We start from the raw sequence: 23,979 nt of genomic DNA on the forward strand, positions 1-23,979 counted from the left end.
TGTAAATAGCCATATCTTTGGACGTGCCGTTATGCCTTAGAAAAGCTATACCGGCACAGACCGAGGTATGGCAAAACAAATGTAAATACATTTATGTAATACATGTATAAATTCCAATGTCAACATATTTCATATAGAATTAACAGCATAACACAAGCATTAGCATAGCATAACGGGGCCCGAAGCTAATAACACCATAGATCTTTAGCAATTCAAAACTGTACCACCAACCAACTACCAGTGGGTAGTTGGTTGGTGGAACAGACTTCCATCCCTTGTTGTGGAAGTTGATAGCCTAAATAAATTTAAGGCTCAGCTGGACAGGTATTTCGAACGAACGGAGGGGTGAAGTGGAAGGTTTTTTTGTTTTTTTTTGGCTGATGCTGCATAAGATTGCTTTCTTGCATCATATGCCTCTACTAATGCTATCATGCCATTGATTACAGTGTGTGCGACTGCACGATAAAACTTTGCTACATATAAAACAATTAAAAGGTGGGTAGTTCCCCCTTTGCCTTGAGTACTGCGTACAGGTCTGGAGGCCTCATTTTAGGAAGGATGCAGATTTATTTGAACGTGTACAGAGAAGGGCAACAAGATTGGTGAGGGGAATGAAAGGATCCTCTTACCAAGAGAGGCTTAAGTTCTGCAAATTGCAGTGGCTGGAGACTAGGCACCTGCGTAGTGATCTGATTGAAGTATATAAGGCCTTGAATGGGTTGAGCACTCTGAATTCTGATTGGATCTTCCCACTTGTTCAGATTATGAACCTAAGGGGGCATAAATTCAAATTAAGGAAGGACAGATGTAGAATAGATGTGCGGAAATTTGTCTTTAGCCAGCGGGTGGTTAATTGCTGGAACAAACTTCCATCTGTCGTTGTAGAAGTTGATAGGTTGAATAAATTTAAGGAGGAACTGGACAAGCATTTGGAGGAAATGGTGTGTTACATTATTTGCATAATCGTAACTAAGATAGTTCCGTGCCATACAGTGACAAATTTTGTAACTAATTTTTTTTTCCAATAAATGGAGAGCGCATTCTTTATTGTACCTGTTGTCCAAATTTCTCTTCAGTACGAGCCTTAGAACTCACTCCAGTGCTCTCTACATAGGGATACTTTAATTTTAACAACCCTGTAAATCTATCCTGCAACCATCCTTCCTAAATTTGAATTTATGCTTCCTTCTATGTGTAAGTCTAGACAGGAGGAAGAATGTCAGCACTGAGCTTGCTCAATTCATTTAAAGCCTTAAACAACTCATTCAGTTGTTTAAGATAATGAAAGAAAAATTAAGATCACCTCATTCAGATCACCTTACAGGTGCCTAGTCTCCAGATGCTGAAAATTACAGAACTGAAGCCTTTCTTGGGAAGACCACCCTTTTTTGTCCCTTCACCAATCTTGCTGCCCTTCTTGGCACTCATTCCAGCAGATCTTCCTTTCTAAAATGAAGCCTCCAGACCTGTATGCAGTACTCAAGATGCAACCTAACAAGATTCAGCCTTGTACAATGGGATAATCACCTCCTTATCCTTGCTAGCAACGTTCCTGTATCTCATTGACCGAACCCCATGAGCTGCCCTGGCAGCTCATCTTCGCTGCTCAGGGAACTTCACATCTGGCTGCACAATTACCCCCCCCCAGATCTTTTTCGTTTTCTACTACCCTGAGTGCAGTACAACACAGTTAGTACATTAATCTGGGATTACTGCTACCAGTATGCAGTACCTTGCATTTGTTGATGTTAAACTTCAACTGCCATTTCTCAGCCCATCTGCATAATTTTCTAGCTTTTGTCACAGTAGCTTACTTTGATTACTGTCGTTAATCACCCTTCCAACCTTTGTATCATCTGCAAATATTTACAATGTTCTCTATATTCGTTTATCATGCTTTCTTTATTTATCATTAATAAATATAGAAAACAATAATGGGCCCAGCACTGAATCCTGGAGGACTCCACTAATAACATTAATCCACAAAGAGTAGTGTCCATTAATAACCAATCGCTGTTTTCTGCCACTCAACCATCCCTTTATCCACAGCAGTAACTTTCCCTTAATGCCACAATGCTCCAATTTATACCAGCAGTCTTATGTGCAACAGTATCAAAAGCTTTCCTGAAATCCAAGTATATGATATGAAAATAATTTTTTGCATACAGTTCCTTTGTTGCTGCATCATAGTATCCAATCAGACTGGTCAGACAAATTCATGCTGTGACTGTAGTGTGACTGCATTCCTCTCTAAATGGTCCTGTATTACTTCTTTAATCAGTGATTCCATTATTTTCTCTGGAACAGTTAATATTGTTCATTACCAGAAATATAATGTGATATATATTATTTAAAATAAAAATTACACAGAAATTATAATTACCATGACATTAACAATTATTGATGAACTACCTGCTTTCACTATCTTAAGCAAGTATTGAGTTGATGGCGTTTTATTACTAATGTACCGTAAAGAAAATATTTCTTTATTTTGATTCCAGTTCACAGGCAAACGTTCAGACTTGTTATCGAGATCATCTCCAGGCCACTAAAAAAATAAAGATTACTCAAAAAATGAAATGACAAACTTCATGTTGAATTTTTAAAAATAACTTGCATTTAAAAAATTAAATCATTGGTACTCATATATCATGAATTTACTTTTTTTTTTTTGATTATTTTGGATTCGACTGCCAAGTTGAGGACACCAGTTTTTCTCCAAAAAGTTGCATTTAATACACCTAATTAATCTTACTCACAAAAATAGTGAGATTAATAATTTCCAATATTTTTTGGATCCATATTTATAATTCATTAAGCTTCACCACCCAACCCAATATGATGTTCTATAAAATAATAAAGCCACTGAAATCCAGAATTTGTCAATAATGTACTCATCAAATTGCAATTTATGTATATTTGCAGTATCAATGACATATACAATACTAGAGCAGACAAAAATCTAGGAACTGATTTTTCAAAAAGTGCATGCACGGACACACACTATTATTATATATATATATATATTTTTTTTTTTTAATTACAAAAATGCTTTTAATTTCATTTAATTTACAAAGTTTTTATTTCTTTGAACTTTATAAAGGATTTAAAGCAACCCATTATGAAACTTTTGGTTGTAACCCATAGGTTGAAAATACTGGGTTAGATGCATTTATAAAGCTCCAAAAATAAAATGCAAGAACCACCACATTCGCTGCAATTCGCTCAATGTAACCACCACATTTGCTGCAATTTCTCTAGCATTCTTTCCAAGCAGTGAATATACTTTGGTAAAAATCAGAAGGCTGATGTTTACACCAATGTTTAATTTCAGAAATGAGTTCCATATCACTCTCATACACCTTAACACACAGGTATGCCTTTATTCCACCAAACAAACAAAAAAAAAAAAAAAAAACACTGATGGGGCGAGGTCAGGGCTATAGGGTGGATGAGACATTATGCTCCACCCCAGCTGGGTGATCTTTGACAGCTGTGCTGTGCAGGGCCTTGCATTTGAAAAAAACTTTATATCCTGCTAATTCAGTTTTTCCAGGGCCAAACAGTATCTTTCTTTGTTGATGGTTGTCCTACTTTCCAAGAAAGTCAATAAAAATTATGCCATTCTAACCCCAAAGGGGGTGGCCATAATTTTCATCGATGATTTGGAAAGTTTTGACTTTTTGTGTACAGGTGATATCAGGTGTGCCCATTTCATGGACTCTCATTTGGTTTGCAGGGCATCACATGATGGCCCTTTTAAAGCACTCAGACCCACCAGCACCAAACCTCTCCAAAAGATCTTCATAGATCTCATTCCTTGTAGCCATCATCTCTCATGTGAGCAGCTTAAGCATCGCTGAGAACAGAGTTTTCTGTACCTCAGTCTGTTGATGATGGTCAAAACACTTCCCTTTGATATTTCTGCAGCATCCATCACTTGTTTGGTGGGTGGTTATGCACCTGCCAATTTAAGTGACCTAGTCAATGAGTTCTTCATTTCACTGTTTGTGACAGATGTTTGTCTACCGGCTCTTGATTTGTCCTTGATGTCAAAATTATCTTCCCAAAACCATTGAAGCCACCTCTTGATATTACTTCAATCAACTGTCTGGTCCACATAGACTGCTAGGAATTTTCAATGGATAGATGTGGCCGACTGTTCACCAGATTTGAACAGGAGCTCCATCACACTGTTACTGGAAACAGCTGTCGCTTTGTTCAGCCATATCTTCAGATTTAAAAAAAGTAGAAATATGATATTAAGTATGTTAATGTGTAATTAGCAGTACAAGTGTACATCATAAATTCCACTCCCTCTTTCTTATGCACGTGCATGTGAATAATTGTACATTACTCATTGCCTGCCCTTGTAAATTCTAAGTGGTAATACTTAATCCATTTCAACATCAAATTCAAAAATTTCAGCCCAAATATGGCAAAAAAAAAAAAATAATAATAAAAAAAAATAATAAATAAATAATAAAATAAAAAAGTCTAGATGACAAATAGCCAAAACCTAAAAATAAGCAAGATAAACTGATGTCTTTTAATTGAAAGCTCCTGTAAAGGAAAGAAAAGATGTAGTCTTAGGAAAAGGCACTGATCTCTCAAATTGTAAAGCTGCCACAAGTTGCCTTGTAATGCACTACTAAGTAACACTTCTCTAAAAAGAAAAGTATAATCCTACTTTATTAGCATGTCTGCGTGTGTGTAGCATCCCTCCCACATGGGTCGTTTTGGTACTTACTGGTACCTCACTGATGGAACCATCTGACAGTTTCTACCATTGCTAGATGTTATTCTTTAGGTGCCTAGCCTCCCACTGATGAGGTGCTAATAATCACTGAAATGGCATTCTGGACAGTAGAGGGAGGGGAGGTTGGCAAGAAGCACCATACACTAATGAGTAACATTATACATTTCAATTTAGAAAAGTTTTGCTTATTAATAGTGTAGCATACAATTCACTGTGGCAGCCTCATAATTTAAGAAAACAATGCCTTTTTGAAGGCCTGTGTATTTTTATTTACCCATGCTATATAAAGGAGGATGCAAATCCTATCATAGCTATACTGCATTAATTACAGACAAATTTCAAAACCTAAGATCAGATTCAGAGCATACTTGAACTTGCAGAGTAAATAACCAATAATTTTAGCCTTATATCAATGTATAAACTAAACAAATGCAAGCTTACATATTTTTAGAGTGAATGCTCATTTAAAACTTTAAAACTTTACTTTGAAATGAATGCTCATTTTAAAGTAAAGCCCAACTAAACCATGCTTTGTCATTATGGAACCCTGTGATGTGGCTGCCTCAATCCAACAGTATTTACCATCAATTAAAATACATTAACAATAAAGCAAATTTAACTGACAGCTAATGAGAAAGATGGCCTTGCTTTCATTTATCAATACAATATCAGAATGAAAAACTAAAATACTGTAAAAAGCATTTTTGTTCTCTTTTATGACTACTGGACTAATTTGTTGAAATACCATACATAAATCATGTTTACAGTTCCTGCTGTTATGAAGAAACTCAACAATCCTAAATTGATATGGTGTGGGAAACTGCCAGCATATCAGTGAAACTCATGCACCAGATCAGAAATTCTGCTCTCATGTGACCTTGGATTATAATACTGTAATCCTGCATTTCCCAAACTGGGGTCTCCAAAACATTTAGGAGTATCAAGTAATATGTGTTTGTTTATATATACACACACATACAGACGAATATATTATTATCAATGTATTAGGTGGAGGTGCTGAACTGTCAGGTGTAATTACCATAAAAAACAGATACATACATACATATATATTTTGTGTACATATTGTGTATTATAGTTATAAGTCATTGTCTGGTTGTTTATCTAACGGAAGGCAAAATTAGGAAATTAATTAGGATAGAAATAGACACTCCTGCCCTCGTATTACACTAATAGCCCAGAGTATGGAAAATTTTAGTTGTAGGAAAGTAAACAGTATGTGATTAAAGAATATAAAGATGGTGCTCAGGTCATCCGGGAGTGCAATTCTTTAAATGATTTTCCTTCTATTCATTTGTAGCATCAATGTCTACAGCCACACACTTTTTTGAAAGACAGGCCATGATGAGTCTTTAATTTCTAGAACCATCCATCTGAACTTTTAAATTATTCAATATCCATTCGATGCACAAACAATTCAGCCTTGGCCTTTAAAAGATTACCATCTATGGGAAAGTTTTTTGCATGCATCACCATTACCTATTCCAAAAGTATCTTTTCAAGATCTGGACTTCACCTTTCATGCTTGAATCCTACCCGGTGTAACATTTTTCTCTAAACTTTTAATCTTTTCCCGTACTTTTCAGAATAGTGAACAGAGTGCTCTTAAGAATGCTGAACTGTTTGGCAATGTCAGTCTTAGAATGCACACCACATTATCCACAGCTTGCAAAATCCTAATTTTATCTGAGATTGGCAAAGCTATCCACTTTATTGGAGCCAAAATGATTTCTCATAATCAGGCTGCAAGCTCCTCAGTTACTTCAATATAATTGAAGGTTCTGTCATTTTTAAATGCAAATATTGTAATAAAAAAAAAGTAAAAATTCAGATTAAAAAGTAGAAATTTATGGTTGTTATAGGGAAATCCTTTTATTTTCAATGCCGTTATAATGAATGTAAAATAGCATTAGGTCAATGAGAAAATGGCCAAGACCAACCACAAAGGACGTTAAAAAGAGGGTCGCTATAAAGTTCGACTGTAGTAATATATGAATTTGGGAATATTATAATAAATTAGAATGCAAAAGTGCTCACCTGAGAGTAATCAAAAGACACTCAATTGGAGGGATACTCTTACTGAAGTATACATTTTGTTTCCTTATCTTGCCCAGCACAAGTTCTAACAGATAATCAAAACTAGCTACATTCACTCTTATGAAATTTTGGAATTTGTTTTTGTCTTCCCTCAGTCCTTTTATATGCTTCCGGCTGTCTTAAGACAATTTATCAGAAGTAGTAGCTGACTGTGTAAGACAAGTCTTAGACTGTAGTAGTAGTAGTAGTAGTAGTAGTAGTAGTAGTAGTGGCACTTGATGCAAGAAAGCAAGTGTAGGAGCTTATGCAGCATCAGCCAAAAAAAAAAAAAAAAATCACACCATACCCTCCAATTGCCTGTCCAGTTCCTCCTTAAATTTATTTAACCTATCAACTTCCACAACGACAGATGGAAGTTTGTTCCAGCAATTAACCACCCGCTGGCTAAAGGCAAATTTCCGCACATCTATTCTACATCTATCCTTTCTTAATTTGAACTTATGTCCCCGTAGGTTCGTATTCTGAACAAGTGGGAGGATCCCATCAGAATTCAGCGTGCTCAACCCATTCAAGGCCTTATAGACCTCAATCAGATCACCGCGCAGGTGCCTAGTCTCCAGCCACTGCAATTTGCAGAACTTAAGCCTCTCTTGGTAAGAGGATACCTTCATTCCCCTCACCAATCGTGTTGCTCTTCTCTGTACACGCTCAAGCAAATCTACATCCTTCCTAAAATGAGGCCTCCAGACCTGTACGCAGTACTCAAGGCGTGGCCTGACCATTGCCTTATACAGAGGGACAATCACCTCCTTTTCCCTGCTAGCAAAATTCCTATATATCATTGACAAAACCCCATGACCTGCCCTAGCAGCCTGTGTACATTGCTCAGAAAACTTCATATCTGACTGCACAATTACTCCCAGGTCTTTTTCATTTTCTACCACCTTAAGTGTAGTACCACACAGTTGGTACGTTTCTCTGGGGTTACTTCTACCCATATGCAGTACTTTGCATTTGTCAAGGTTAAACTTCAGTTGCCACTTCTTAGCCCATCTGCCCAAATTATCTAGATCCTGTTGCAGTAGCACACTGCCATTACTGTCATTAACAACCCTGCCAACCTTCGTGTCATCTTCAAACTTCGACATTAAGCCTGATATACCTTCATCAATATCATTGATAAATATACAAAACAACAGTGGACCCAACACCGAACCCTGTGGGACTCCACTAATAACATTAGTCCACGAAGAGCAGCACCCATTGATTACCACCCTCTGTCTTCTCCCACTTAACCATCCTTTTATCCATTGTAGCAACTTACCCTTAATACCATTCTGCTCCAATTTGTACAGTAGTCTTCCATGCGCAACAGTGTCAAAAGCTTTCCTGAAATCCAAGTATATGATATCAAAATTATTTTTTGCATCCAGTTCCTTTGTGACCACATCATAATAACCAATCAAATTTGTCAGACAAGACTTTCCCTTAACAAACCCATGCTGTGTCTGAATTATTGCTGCAGTCTTGTCTAGATGATCCTGCACTGCATCTTTAACCAGTGACTCCATTATTTTACCCGGAACAGAAGTTAAACTAACTGGTCTGTAATTATTCGTGTCACCCTTCGAACCTCCTTTGTGAATTGGGGATACATTTGCACATCTCCAGTCCGTGGGAACCTCCCCTGAATCCAAGGATGCTCTCATAATTATGGCTAAGGGTTTGCTTAGTTGCTTTGCCGCCTCCTTTAATATAACTGGATAGATCCCATCCGCCCCAGGTGCCTTTCTTATGTTTAACTTCAACAATTTCTCCTCCACTTTGCTCTCAGTTATTACAAAATCATTAAGCACACTGCTACAATTTGATAACCTTCTTCCATTTTCAAACTGTAATGATTCCTCACGTGTGAATGTAGATGCAAAATACTCATTCAGTTTGTTTGCTATCTGAGCAGGATCATCAACAGTCGAACCATCGATGTCAAGTGGACCAATCATATTTAGCCCCTTCCTTTTAGAGTTTATATAAGTAAAGAAATCCTTGCTGTTTTTCTTAGCATATTTTGCCAAAGATTTCTCGTAATCCGCCTTTGCCTGCCGAACCTCCTTTGTGACCTGATTACAGACTAGCTTATATCTACCATAGGCTTCTGAGTCGCCTGATAATTTATATGCATCCCATGCATTTTTCTTCTCTGTCACGAGTCTCATTAGTTCATTTGATAACCATTTAGGCCTAAACCTTGAACAATATTTCTTCATCGGTATGAAAAGTCTAGTAGCTTCCACGATTAATTCCTTGAATGCTTCCCACTTAGAATTTACTGTTTGTAACATCGTCAGTCGATCCCACTGTACAGAATTTAAAAACTGTCTGAGACCACTGTACTCCCCTTTACGGAAGCAAAAACCCTTTCCTTTACCCCTGACGGTAGTTACCTCTTTGAGTAAATCGCACTTCAGCACACTGTGATCACTGCCTCCTAGTGGTTCCTTTATCTGCAAATTCTTAATACACGAATGATCACTGCTGATAACCAGATCAAGAGTATTACTTTCTCTGGTTGCCTCTCGAACATGCTGCTGCAGAAAACAATCATCCAATAAATCCACAAAAGTCTGACTAGTGTGTGAGTGACCAACCCACAAGTTCCAGTCAATATCTGGGAAGTTAAAATCCCCCATTATAAGACATTCTGATTTACTGGCCCACTCTATTTCTCTGTACAATTGTTCATTGTACTCATTCGAGTCATTAGGCCTATAACACACTCCTACTCTTATTTTTGCTTTTGCAGTGCTTATGTCACACCAAACTGACTCAACAGTGCACTGTCCATCTATATCAACTGGATGCACCTCTTTTGATTTTATGTTTTTATTAATTAACAGCATAACACCTCCTCCCTTTCTGTCCTGTCTATCCTTTCTGTACACATTGTACTCCCCAAATTCCAGTTCTGCATTCCTTATATCTTTGTGACACCACGTCTCTGCTATCCCAACAATATCCGCCTTTGATGTCTTGACCAACACTTCAAATTCATCAAATTTATTTACTATACTTCTAGCATTGGTATACATGCAAGCATACATGCTCCTATGCCTATTCCTTGTTACCCTAACACATCCCATATACCCAACTATTCCAGGATGACTGCCATCCCTCCCTGAAACCCCCAACACCCCTCGCTCCAGGTCGCTACTTATTCTAATAGAAGTTGTGCAAGAATCACCTTCACCTCTGCCTGCGGTTACTGTTAAACTATTAGTCTTTGTATCCCCCCAAGCTAGCAGTTTTCCGACCCACCTAACACTGCCTCGATAGCATCAGCAAATATTCTTGCACCCTTTCTATTGAAGTGTATCCCATCCCTGTAGAAGCAATCTCTCCTGTTAACAAGTACAGTCCAGGCTGAAAAAAATTCTACCCCTTGAGCCTTGCACAATCTTTCCAGGGCCGAATTGATCGACAAGGCTCTCATCATATACTCCCTCCTATCGTGTCTGGCCAGAATTGCAGACACTTTTAAATTCAACCCTAATTCTCGGCTTTTTTTCAACAGTGACCTGTACTTGTTGAGTAATTCTGCCGGTCTCCTACTCTTAATATCATTAGAGCCAACGTGTACAACTATATCACCTTTTGTGCCCTTGAAAGATGATATCCGCTCTACAACGTCATCAACCTTTGCCCCTGGCAGACATACCCTGGTCCTGTTCCACCTATCCTTTTTACATAGCATGTTCCCCGTTTCCCTGACAATAGAGTCACCAACAACTACTAGTTCCTGTGGGACCAGCGCATTCTGCCTTGGGGGTTGCTGCTGTGTTGCGTGATGACCAAGTGCAAGCTCTGGCGTTGATGTGGGCAGCTGAGAGCTTGATGGGCCCCTCAATTTATTTCCTTCGAGGGCATCCACCCTGTCCTTCAAACTCTCATATAGGCCCATAACAACGCTGAGTTGTCGCCTGACTTCCTTACACTCCTTACATCGCGCACACACAAAGACATCCCCCATGGCAATATCATGTTCCGTTCCAGAGAGTTCGGCAAACATTTCACAAGCTGCACATTTTTTTAGGCTGTGACGCATTGGAGAATCGCCCCCCTCAGTTCTCCCCCGAGTCACAACACTCCTGCCACTTTGTGCCCGTTGCTTTGCTGCTCTAGTTCGGGGCATGGTAGTTTAAATTAATAAAATCAATAAATTAAATGTCAGTAGTATTTGAATAGAAACTATGAAATAGAAACAGTGAAGCGTATTACTATATAATTATGCGTTAGAGCTACCTCAATTAAAAAATTTGAATTCCCTACAAAAACTTGGAATTCCCTATATACAAAAACAATGGCTACAAAAATCGAACAAAAATAACGGTTTTACCTATCGTAAGTAAAATCCACAAAAACTCTTTATCTAAATTAAAATAAAAAATAACCAGCGTAACTATAACTATATGACTACGTATTAAGTACAATATAAAACAACAATCATGTAAATAAAAGGCAAACACTTATCGTTTTTGCGGAGCCTGTAACTGTCAGCTGTAACTTTTAAATAGAGTCAGCGCCCTCTATAGGCTGGCCTCTACAGAGTCAGCGCCCTCTAGGCTGGCCACGTACTGTCCAAGACAGTACGTGGCCAGCCTAAGTGAAAAAAGAATTCAGGCGTGAGAAGTATTGGGGGGATTGTAATAAGGGAATGCCTAAGCAGTTTGTATAAAGTTGTAATAAAGTTTGCTAATAAAATTGTAAAACAAAGAACACAAACTCTAGTGCCAGCGATGATTGGTCATCACATTTTCATAAAACGCAATGTACCAGAACAAAAGATCACATGGAAATTTTTAAATGCTACCAGTGAGAGAATTAAGCATTTCAGAAAATACCTCAATGAAATAATAAAAAACACAGATATACAATGCTGATGAGGCCGAACTTTTTAGGCCTTTGCTGTCTAGAAACATTTAGCCCACAATTGTGAGAGCTCTACTTCTGAAAAAAAGATGATGCAAGGAGAGAATATCAGCCATATTTGTGCTAATGCTAGCCATTGACTGAAGTCTGTTGTACTGGGAAAATCATGGTGACCTTGAAGAGTGAAGGACATCAATTCATGAACTCTATCATTTATTATGGTTGTACCAGAACTATCATTTATTATGGTTGGTTTTTAGGAGCATTAGCAACTAAGGCCATATTGCTCCAGGAATATGCGGTGGTCATTCCCTGACCTTTCCACATCCTCCGTATTTGGTGGTGACGGGCTCGAACCCTGGTCTAATTTATTATGGTTCACATATGCAATTACCTCTGACTGGTTCTACAAGCACTTTGAACCTCATGTTTGGTGCTATCAGGCTGAGATCTTCAACATTTCCTCCAGGATATCAAGACCTCTCTCTCTCTCTCTCTTTTTTTATCAACAAGATCCCCTTACATCCTTCGATGGAAAAGTTCTGCAACCATGCTGGGAAGATTAAACACGCAGGACAAAGTGGATGATACCGAAGAGCAAAGGGCTCTGCAAACACATTCACAATTATAATCTGAAATATTTTTTTTTTTTTTTTTTTAATGAAAAACCCAAACATGAAAGGTATAAGAACTTATAGTACCTAGTACACATGGTACTAAGAAGTTGAAGTAGTTGAAGGCTGAAAAGATGAAAGAAAACACTGTTGATACATTTTACTGGAATGAATATATTTAACTGTAATCTGCTGTATATAGCTGGAGTGCCTCTTGGAAGATGAAGATCTGTACTCTTTAAAATGGATGGAACAAAAATCCTCTATGGCTGAGGATCTTGACTTCGAGAGATTCGAGGCCAATTCACCCTTCTTTTGGAAGTTGGTGAATCTGGTCCCACTGAGAACAGAAATGGTGAGTGGTTGGAAGTTGATAAGGAATTTCCTGGGTATCAGATTCTCACTGAAGAAGACACTGCCTGAAGTGATATTACCGATACTGAAGAAGAAGAGAACAGCTCGAGAGCTCTTCAGACTCTGAATAAACTTTAATCCTGAACACAGCTGATAAATAAATGGGCACTCATAAATTTCACAATTGTCAATAAAAAAAGAAAAATACTATTTAGAGGAAATAAACAATTTTATTTACAACAAATATTAAATGTGGAAAATGTTTACATATTCGAAACTATTTTGCGCTGTTATAGTGAGGCATACCATTTTGCTTAATGCTATTCAGATTAGCCTCTTTCAACATTCACAGTAAGTGGCAGGATGCCTGCTACTTACTGTGTGTTGGGGGGGGGGGAGAAATAAGGGATCTACAGCCTTGCAAATATTACCAGAAGGAAATAACACCACTTGTGGATTTTTTTTGAGGCATTATTGAAAAAAAAAAAAATATCTTTTTATGTAAAAATAAGTTACAAAATTTAAAAATAATACATTCCAACATGTGGTAAAACTATTGGTATACAAAACTGAAGATTCCTAATAACAAGAGAAAAATATAGTTATTAACAAATATGATCATATCACTGCATATGAGAAGTGAAATATGCAGTAAAATAAATATTGGTATTGGCGTTTTTGGGCACAAGGGCAACTATGGCCAAAAAGTGCCTGTTCCTATGACATGTTTTTAAATAAAATTTCGTTCCAGTTTGTCATCACAGAAAATCATATATTTGTATCTGCTTAAGAAAGGTAAATAGTTCATTTAAATTTGCATTGTTTCCAATAATATGGGCAAGTGATAGAGGCTCTTTCAGTCGTGACAGTGAAAGGAAACTATTTTTTCGGAAATAGGAATACTGTTTACAATCTAAGAGTATATGCTTGACGGTAAGTAGTAAAGTACAATGCGTGCATTGAGGTGGGACCTCCTGCTTGGGTAGATATATATGGGTTGGATGTGTATGCCCTATGCATAATCTTGCTAGCACAACCTCTTCTTGTCTATTTTGCCTGAAGCTAGATTTCCATAGTGCTGGTTCCTCTTTGATTTCGAGCAATTTGTTGTTCGTTTGTGACCTCCAGATTTCAGACCACTGAATTGTATAGATTTTTTTAATGCGCTTCAAATAATCTATGTATGGTACTTGGTAATGTGATGGTATTGTACTGATTGGTTGTTTGGCTGCCTGATCTGCTCTCTCATTACCTGTGATCCAGCAAAATAACACTGCATGATTCTTACTTTGTAGGTGATTTAAGAAGGGAAAAATTTGTTTTATGATGGGATGCGATATTGAAAGTTTGCCTAATGCAGACACTGCACTCATGGAATCTGTGTATATTATACAGCTAGTATTGTAGGAAGTGTTTATATTTTCTAGGGCTAATTTTATTGCATATAATTCTGCAGTGTAACTGCTACACTCAACTGGTAGTGATATAGAAAGTGTAAAAGAGGAAAAGACAGCTGCAGCACCAACAGAAGAGTTTGTTTTCAAACCATCTGTATATATTATACAGCATTGAGCATTGTTGAGGGCATGGCCTTTAGCTGTTTAATACTTTCATCTGGCAGGGATTTCTTTCCCCATTGCTGAAAATAGTTATGACAGTGAGGGAGAGTTACAGACCAGGGTGGATCAGGTACATTATTCTCTTGAAGCATATTGTCAAAGTTTATGTCCCAGGCATGTATCAATTCTTTTAATCAAATACCAGTGGGTCTATTTTCTGTAACTTTGCTGTTTGCTGTTGTAGAACGTGATCCAATCAGGGTTGAGAAGCAATGGTCGAACAGGATGGTCTGGAAGGCTTTGAATTTTGGCTGCATAATTAAGGAGCAGCATTTTCCTTCTGAGGTGAAGTGGAGGTTCATATGCCTCTACATACAGACTCTGGACAGGGGATGTTCTAAAGGCTCCTAGCAAAGTACAAAGGGCACTATGTTGGATGGTGTTCAGTCTGGTTAGTGCACTTTTCCTAGCAGGGTCATAGACAACAGCTCCATAATCTAATCGAGACTTGATAAGAGCACGATACAGATGTAGGAGAGAGTATCTATCGGCATCCCATTTCATGGCCGAAATGGACCGAAAAATATTTAGTTTCTTTAAACATACAGTTCAGAGATATGTTATGTGAGAAAAAAAGTTAAGTTTGGTGTCCAACATTAAACCTAGGAAACGAAGATTACTGGTGAGTGGTATCAGGTGGTTCTTTAGCTGAAGTTCCGGTTCCGGATGCAGTTTGCGTTTTTTTTGCAGAAGTGAATTGCAACTGTTTTTTGTTCTGACATACGACATAATTCTGCTGTGTCCGCATTTCTAGCTTATTTATGGAAAATTGCAGCTGTCTTTCAATAGTATGAATATTTTTTGAACTGCAAGATAGAGTGAGATCATCAGCGTACATATATAATTCGACAGTATTGGGAATGTTGTGGGTTATGGTGTTCAGCCTAAGTGAAAAAAGAGTAGCGCTAAGTATTGACCCTTGTGGGACACCTTCTTCTTGGGTATAGATACGAGAAAGTACTGTTTGATAATGAACCTGAAAAGTTCTGTTTTGGAGAAAGTTTGGAATAAATTTCGGTAAATGTCCCCGCAATCCTAGGGAATAAAGTTCTCGCAATATGCCATACAGGTTGTGTCAAATGCCTTTTCAATGTCCAAACTTACCATTACAAGAAGTTCATTTTTCACATAAGCATTATGGATGTTAGTCTCTGCTTTCACCATGAGAACTAAAGCGGTTCCGTTTTGTCGGAATCCAAACTGATTGTTGTTTAGCAACTTTTGAGTTTCAAGAACCCAGGTAAGTCGCCTGTGTATCATCTTTTCTAGAGTTTTACCTAGACAACTGGTGAGGAAGATTGGTCGATAATTTTGTGAGTGCTTGATCCTTTCCTGGTTTGGGAAAGGCTAGAATAACAGAGTGATGCCAGGTAGAGGGATATGTACCTTCAAGGAAGATCCGATTAAAGAATGTTATTAGCAAATTCAAAGCTATATTGTTTAGATGTTTCATCATTACATAATAGATTCCATCAGCTCCGGCAGCACTATTTGGTGATCTGTTTAATGCTGTTTGGAGTTCAAAAAGACGAAAAGGTTGATTGTAGGCTAGAGACGGGGTAGTTTGGAAATTTATCTTATATTTTTCTGCTATGGCTTTAGTTTGTAGAAAGGAAGTATCATAAGCTGTAGTGGCGGAAATTTCGGAGAAAGTCTCTGCAAGCGTGTTAGCTATTTCTTGTCCGTTCTTGGTTAAAATTGGAGCAGAAACTGGTAAAAATTTGCCATTTAGTTGTCGAATTTTTTTCCAAATAATTTTACTGCTAGTGTCTTTTGTGACAGAAGAGGCAAACTGTATCCATGATTCTTTTTTGGCTTGTCTTCTAATTTGTCGTGCTTTTGCCTTAAGCCTTTTAAACTGAATTAGGTTGTCGGTGGTTGGAAACTTACGGAACAGATTCCAGGCTTTATTTTTTTCTTTTTTCGCTATGGTACAAGCGTCATTTCACCAGTGTTTAAGGTTTCTGTGTTTGAAAGCAGAAGACATTGATATTTCTTTGGAAGCTGCTGCTAGTATTTGTTTGGTAATGTGCTCGGTGACATCATCAATGGACCCTAGTTGTATCAATTGGCTATCAAAGGAGATGGAGACAGAAAACTTTTCCCAATCTGCTTTAGAAAATTTCCATAACACCCGATGATCAGGGCAAGGTGTCTGCATTGTTTGAATTCTGCATATTATTGGGAAATGATCACTGTTGTGCAGATAATTTAAAACCGTCCAATCTATAATAGGAAGTAACTCAGGGGAACATATAGATAAGTCAATTGCCGACATACATCATGTTTGTGTTTGTTGTTGGCGCATCAGCTTCTATGGCCATATTGCACATCCCAAAGTTTTTGCATTTTCTGTGATCTAAGCCCGAGGCGGGAATCGAACCCGCAACCTTTGGGTTGCCAGGCAGGCACTTTACCTACCTGGCTAGCTCGGTCGGCGCCGACATACATCCAGTGGAGAGATGAGTGTAAGTGTTATGACCAGTGTTCAGCAAAGTTAGGTTCAGTTGGTCTATGAGCTTTTCTAGCAAGTGCCCTCTATTATCCATGTGAGCAGATACCCATAGCGGATGATGTGCATTTAGGTCACTAAGAAGACAAAAATGAGATGGTATTTGTTTTATAAGATCTTCTAATTCTTTCAATGTGTAAATATTATTAGGTGGAAGGTACAAAGAGTTATTGTTTTTCCCCATTGCTACACGAACTGCAATGGCTTCTAAGTGGGTCTAAGGAGGAATGTTTCTTGCTGGAAATTTACAATTCACTAGAATTGCAACTCCACCATGTGCATGGCTTGAAGAAATTCTATCTTTTCTATAGGCTGTAAAATGTTTAATCGAATAAGTTACCTGTGGATTTAAGTAAGTCTCTTGCAAGCAAATGGCTACCAGATTATATTGTGAGATCAAATTGTATATATCATCGGTATTATTGCATAAACCTCTGCAATTCCATTGTACAATGTGCATCATTATTTGGTTTTAGAGTGGGAAGATGATTCTGTCTGTTTCTTGTAAGAGGGAGCAGTTTACTTTTGACGATCATGTTTTATCTTATCCTTTCTTGGAAAATAAGGGCGTCCATATTCTGTACTCCCTTCTACATCATCGGTACCAGTAGATGAACATCCAGTCTCCATGTCATCTTCTGTATGAAGATCAAGGACTGTTTCTTGTTGTGCATTTACGGCTTCGCTGTCCATGCTGCCTGAATTTGGTTGTTGCAATTCAGTGGCACGTTGCCTTTGTGGTTTCCTTTGTAATTTATCAATTGAGGTAATATCAATTGTTTATTTCGTCGATTGAAACAGGTTTGTTAGTGGGCTGATTTGTCAAAAGTACAGATCGCACCCATTTTGCAATGGATGTGTTAGGTGGGATTGACACTTCTGTTTGGGTAGCAACAGCTTGACAGTTTTGGGTAGCAGTAGCATAGCTGCATTTTGGCATGGTTACCTTGACTTGTCTTCTTGTTTCTTGATATGATACTTTGTTTTCAATCTTAAACTTCTGTTTCTTTTTTTCCATTTTCCACAGATCACATGATTTTGAATAAGCTGGGTGATCATTCTTACAATTTGGGCACTCTGGAGATTTTGCAGTACAATCTATTTGAGAATGATTTTTCAAACCACAATTAGGACATGTAATTTCACCTCTGCATGTTGTTTGAGAATGACCGAATTTTTGGCATTTGAAACACCTTAAGGGATTTGGAATGTATGCCCGGACTCGGCAGTGTAGGTAGCCTGCTTTCACTGAATTTGGTGTATTGAAGGTAATATGATATTTTGTGTTGGAACTAGTTTATCGCCCTTCCGGATCATGATTCGCCTTGCTTGTGTTACTTTTTGTTCTTGTAATTCTGTAACTATTTCCTCTTCGGTGACGTTTAGTAAATCCCACTCACTTATTACTCCTTTGGAGGAGTTCAGTGTATTATGCGGCATGACTTTGATTGGGATTTCGCTTACAGTTGACAGTTTCGATAACAGTTCAGAGTGTCTTGCCTGAGTGGTTTCAATTAATAGATCTCCTGACTGGGGTCGTTTTACCATTTTTGGTGTTCCTGCTGAATTTTCAAGACATCTTTGAATGACAAAGGGAGATAATTTGCTTACTGGTTGATTTGATAAATAATGCATTATCAGAAAAGCTGGTGGTTCTGGTTTGCTAGAATCTGTTCTCATTTTCCTTCTCCCAGGTTACCGACCCCACCATGTGGAGGCAGGAGCGGTGCCAACCAGTGACCAAGCAATCAGAAGAATAGGAGAGCAGTACGTTGCTAGCGATAGCAGTAACGATGCAAGTGGGGTTAGCAGTAACATTGCTAGCGTTGAAGCAGTGACGTTGCTCAGCGAGGGAAGCAGTAATGTTGCGAGCGGTGGAGGGTTTATAAAAGCACTAGTACTCGCCCTAGGAAAAACGCTAGAAAACGCACTAGAAAGATCACTTGGGAACTATCGCTTGGCACTCGGGGGCAAAATAAATATAACAGCATTTGTAATGCTTTTTATTTCATAGTACATCACTTTTACATAACATTCTGAAAGTTTACTTTTACATAACAGCACTTTTACATAACATTCTGACTTTCTGTGTAAGGAATCACTATTGTATACAATTTATGTTAATAAAGGATATTATTATTATTTGCAATGAAGGTCAAGGTCATTACAGTATTACTAATTAGACTTATGACGGTCACTGATTACTCATGGAGCAGATGGCACAACAGGTTAATAAGCTCACCACAGCCAGCAAGGAATGTTTATAAACTTTTATCATTTTATCATCTTTTAAGGGCACAAAAGGTGATATAGTTGTACACGTTGGCACTAATGATATTAAGAGTAGGAGACCGGCGGAATTACTTAGCAAGTACAGGTCACTGTTGAAAAAAAGCCGTGAATTAGGGTTGAACTTGAAAGTGTCTGCAATTCTGCCCAGACACGATAGGAGGGAGTATATGATGAGACCCTTGTCGATCAATTCGGCCCTGGAGGGATTGTGCAAGGCTCAAGGGGTAGAATTTTTTTCAGCCTGGACTGTACTTGTTAACAGGAGAGATTGCTTCTACAGGGATGGGATACACTTAAATAGAAAGGGTGCAAGAATTTTTGCTGATGCTGTCGAGGCAGTGTTAGGTGGGTCGGAAAACTGCTAGTTGGGGGGGATACAAGGACTAATAGATTAACAGTAGCCAGTGGCAGAGGTGGAAGTGATTCTTGCACTGCTTCTATTGAAATGAGCAGAAGTCTGAAAAACAAAATGCAGGATATTTCAGAGACTGCTGGTAGTCATTGCGGTACAGGTAAACACATGGGTTGTGTTAGGGTAGCTAAGAATAGAAACAGGTGCATGTATACCTGCGTGTACACCAATGCTAGGAGTTTGGTAAATAAATTTGATGAATTTGAGGTATTGCTCAAAACATCAAAGGCAGATATTGTTGGGATATCAGAGACGTGGTGTCACACAGATATAAGTAATGCGGAACTGGAATTTGGGGAATACAATGCGTATAGAAAGGATAGACAGGACAGGAGGGGAGGAGGGGTTATGCTATTAATTAAGAAACACATAAAGTCCAAGGAAGTGAAGCCAGTCGACATCGATGGACAGGGCAGCTTCGAGTCAGTTTGGTGTGACATAAGCATAGGGAAATCAAAATTGAGAGTAGGAGTGTGCTATAGGCCTAATGACTCTGATGAGTATAATAAGATTTTGTACAGGGAAATAGAGTGGGCCAGTAAATCAGAGAGTCTTATAATGGGGGACTTTAATTTCCCAGATATTGACTGGAATTTGTGGGTTGGTCACTCGCACACTAGCAAGGCTTTTGTGGATTTATTGGATGATTGTTTTCTACATCAGCATGTCCGTGAGGCAACAAGAGGGAGCAATACTCTTGATCTGATTATCAGTAGTGATTCTTCATGCATTAAGAACCTGCAGATAAATGAACCACTAGGTGGCAGTGATCACAGTGTGTTGAAGTGGGATTTACTCAAGGAGGTAACTACCATCAGAGATAAAGGGAAGGGTTTTTGTTTTCGTAAAGGCGACTATGATGGTCTGAGACAGTATTTAAATTCTATACAGTGGGACCAACTGATGATGTTACCAACAGCAAACTCAAAATGGGAAGCATTCAAGGAACTAATCTTCGAGGCTACCAGGCTTTACATACCAACTAAGAAATATTGTTCAAGGTTTAGGCCTAAATGGTTGTCAGATGAACTAATGAGACATGTGGCAGAGAAGAAAAATGCATGGGATACATACAAATTAATGGGTGACATGGAAGCCTATGATAGATACAAGTTGGTCTGTAACCAAGTCACAAAGGAGATTAGGCAGGCAAAGGCAGACTATGAAAAATCCTTGGCAAAGGATGCAAAGAAAAACAGAAAAGAGTTCTTTACATACTTGAACTCTAAAAGGAAAGGGATGAATCAGATTGGTCCATTGGATATTGATGGTTCAACAGTTGAGGATCCTGCTCAGGTGGCTAACAATCTAAACGAATATTTTGCATCTACATTCACGCATGAGGAGTTATTCAGGAAGGAGAATGATGTAGGTAAAGTAAACATTGTCAGTGAGCTGGATGATTTTGTAATAACTGAGAGGAAAGTGGAGGAGAGATTGTTGAGGATAAACATAAAAAAGGCACCTGGGGTGGATGGGATCTATCCAGTTATATTAAAGGAGGCAGCAAAGGAAGTATGCAAACCCCTAGCCATAATTATGAGAGCTTCTTTGGACTCAGGGGAGGTACCCATAGACTGGAGATGTGCAAATGTAACCCCAATTCACAAAGGAGGATCAAAGGCTGACACAAGTAATTATAGACCTGTTAGTTTAACTTCTGTTCCAGGTAAATTAATGGAGGCACTGGTTAAAGAAGCACTGCAGGATCATCTAGACAAGAATTCAGTTATAGCTCAGACGCAGCATGGTTTTGTTAAGGGCAGGTCTTGCCTGACCAATTTGATTGGATACTATGATGTAGTCACAAAAGAACTGGATGCAGGGAATAACTTTGATATTATATATTTGGATCTTAGAAAGGCTTTTGATACTGTTGCACATGGAAGACTGCTGCACAAATTGGAGCAGTGTGGCATTGGAGGCAAATTGCTGCTATGGATAAGGGGATGGTTGAGTGGCAGAAGACAGAGAGTGGTAATCAATGGACACTGCTCAACGTGGACTAATGTTATTAGTGGAGTTCCTCAAGGTTCAGTATTGGGTCCGTTGTTGTTTTCGGTGTTTATGAATGATATTGATGATGGGATATCAAGTTTAATGTCCAAGTTTGCAGATGATACAAAGGTTGGCAGGGTCGTTAAGGACAATACTGACGCTATGCTGCTGCAACAGGATCTGGAAAGGTTGAACAGATGGGCTGAGAGGTGGCAAATGAGGTTTAACATCGACAAATGTAAAGTGCTGCATATGGGAAACAGTAACCCCAGAGCAACGTATCAACTCTGCGGTACTACACTGACAGTGGTGGAGAATGAAAAGGACCTGGGGGTAATTGTGCAGGCAGATATGAAGTTCTCTGAGCAGTGCAGACGAGCTGCAAGAGTAGCTCATGGTGTCTTGTCAATGATATACAGGAATTTTTCTAGCAGGGATAAGGAGGTGATTATTCCCTTGTATAAGGCAATGGTAAGGCCACATCTTGAGTACTGTATACAGGTCTGGAGGCCTCATTTCAAGAAGGATGTAGAGCTGCTTGAACGGGTACAGAGAAGGGCAACAAGATTAGTAAATGGAACAAAGGGTTGCTCTTACGAAGAAAGGCTTAAGTTTTGCAAATTACAGAGTCTGGAGACTAGGCACCGGCGAGGTGATCTGATAGAGGTGTATAAGGCTTTGAATGGTTTGAGCATGCTCAATGCCAATGGGATTCTTCATCTTTCTCAGAATAATCACCTCAGAGGGCATAAATTCAAATTGAGGAAGGACGGATGTCGGATAGATGTGCGGAAATTTGCCTTTGGCCAGCGGGTGGTTGGTTGGTGGAACCGACTTCGATCACTTGTTGTTGAAGTTGATAGCCTAAACAAATTTAAAGCTCAACTGGACAGGTATTTCGAACGAACGGAGGGGTGAAATGGGAGCGGTTTTTTTTTTTTTTTTTTTTTTTTTGGCTGATGCTGAATAAGCTTGCTTTCTTGCATCATATGCCTCTGCTAATGCTAATGCTAATGCTAACTTATTTGGCCTTCTGATGCAGTTCCACTGTTGCAAATTGCAAATCACTTAGCAGGGCAAAAAATTGCTAAACTGAGAAATGTTGTTTCCAGAATTAAATAAAAAACAGAAAAAATACCACTACTGTAAAAAGCTTGTATTCAGAATTCATTTTGTGGTATGTACAAAAAAAAAACAAAAAAAAAACAAACACACACACAGCTTGGAAATAGATCTATAATACATTTCCTCCAAAAAAAAAACTACCAGCAGACTGCATAGATAATTTTGTCCAGTAGCCCATGTGAAGGTTTTCTGTCTGCACAAATACAGGGTATCTGCAAACCTTCTTTACAAAACTAAAACATTGTATGAATAAAGTAAATGACACAAATCTGAAACAACTTCCAGGTGATAGAGGATATTTTCAATTTTTTATTCATCAACAAGAAAAATGCACTCTGCAATAGACAGCACTGTGTGACCACAGTGGAATTTATCAACCCAAGAAAAGCCCAGTGCATACTTTAGTTCAGCAAGCTACAGTCTGCCACTGCTGTTATGTGCAAATTTTGAACCCAGTTTAAAAAGAAGCTACTGAGTAGTAGTCTCACAGTTCTGCAATCGTATCTTAAATAAATAAATGACACCTGTTTGTGCAATCATCTTGCCAGAGGTGGCAGCCAAACAAAAAGTCAATGAGAGTGCAGTGGAACTAGTTCGAGAAAGTTTTAGTTAAAGTCTAGGTAAATCCATATGACATACCAGTCATCAGCTTAACATATCAAGATCAACAGTGTGTAACATGATACACTGACATCTGGGAATGAAACTATATAAGTTACAGCTCATACAAAAACCAATGATCAACAATGAAACCATGAGGATAGAATTTTGTTGGGAAAATTAGTTTTGAAATTATGCTGCTACCTACTGCAGAGCACACGTTTTCTGATTGGTAAATAAAAACTTGAAGATATCCTCAATTGGTTGTAAGTAGTTTCACATAATGTTTTAGTTTTGTAAAGGAGGTATGTGGACATCCTGTACATTTGATATTAGTGTATATTGGATAAAAACGCAACATGATAATTGACATTACTTTCATAATTGCTTCATCAACAGTGGTTTCCAGCTTTTTGACCAGGGGACAATGACAATTTTCCCATGCCATCACCTACCATTTTTACTCGTCAATAAATGCTGGTCATTTAAGTAGCTATGTATGAAGTTTGTTCTTGTATGCAGATTTTCCTTTGGAATATTGATTGAAATTTTCCCAGGTATTATATTGATTGCATGACAATTTTTTAAAAAATGAAATTTCTTGCTGCTTACAGCAGGGCTGTATGCAGAAACTTAGAGGGAGGAGTTTTGAACCATTAAGGGGGGAGGGGAGGGTGTATCCCATTACATCAAAAAAAAAATTCTCAGCAAAA

The 23,979-nt window shown here is 38.3% G+C and overlaps 1 protein-coding gene across 2 annotated transcripts in view; it reads right to left on the bottom strand.

Annotated features, from left to right (window-relative positions):
- The window catches only part of PI31 (Proteasome inhibitor 31 kDa), a 78,664-nt gene that overhangs the window by 52,249 nt on the left and 2,436 nt on the right, over positions 1-23,979 (bottom strand). For both annotated transcript variants that reach the window (XM_090388343.1, XM_090388344.1), the window contains one exon: positions 2,384-2,548. In XM_090388343.1, coding sequence (XP_090244469.1) covers positions 2,384-2,548 — 165 coding nt within the window. The remainder of the gene's footprint in view (positions 1-2,383; positions 2,549-23,979) is intronic.

This window comes from Mastigoproctus giganteus, chromosome 14, assembly GCF_048544385.1.
Source record: "Mastigoproctus giganteus isolate SK-2022 chromosome 14, ASM4854438v1, whole genome shotgun sequence".
NCBI lineage: Eukaryota > Metazoa > Arthropoda > Arachnida > Uropygi > Thelyphonidae > Mastigoproctus > Mastigoproctus giganteus.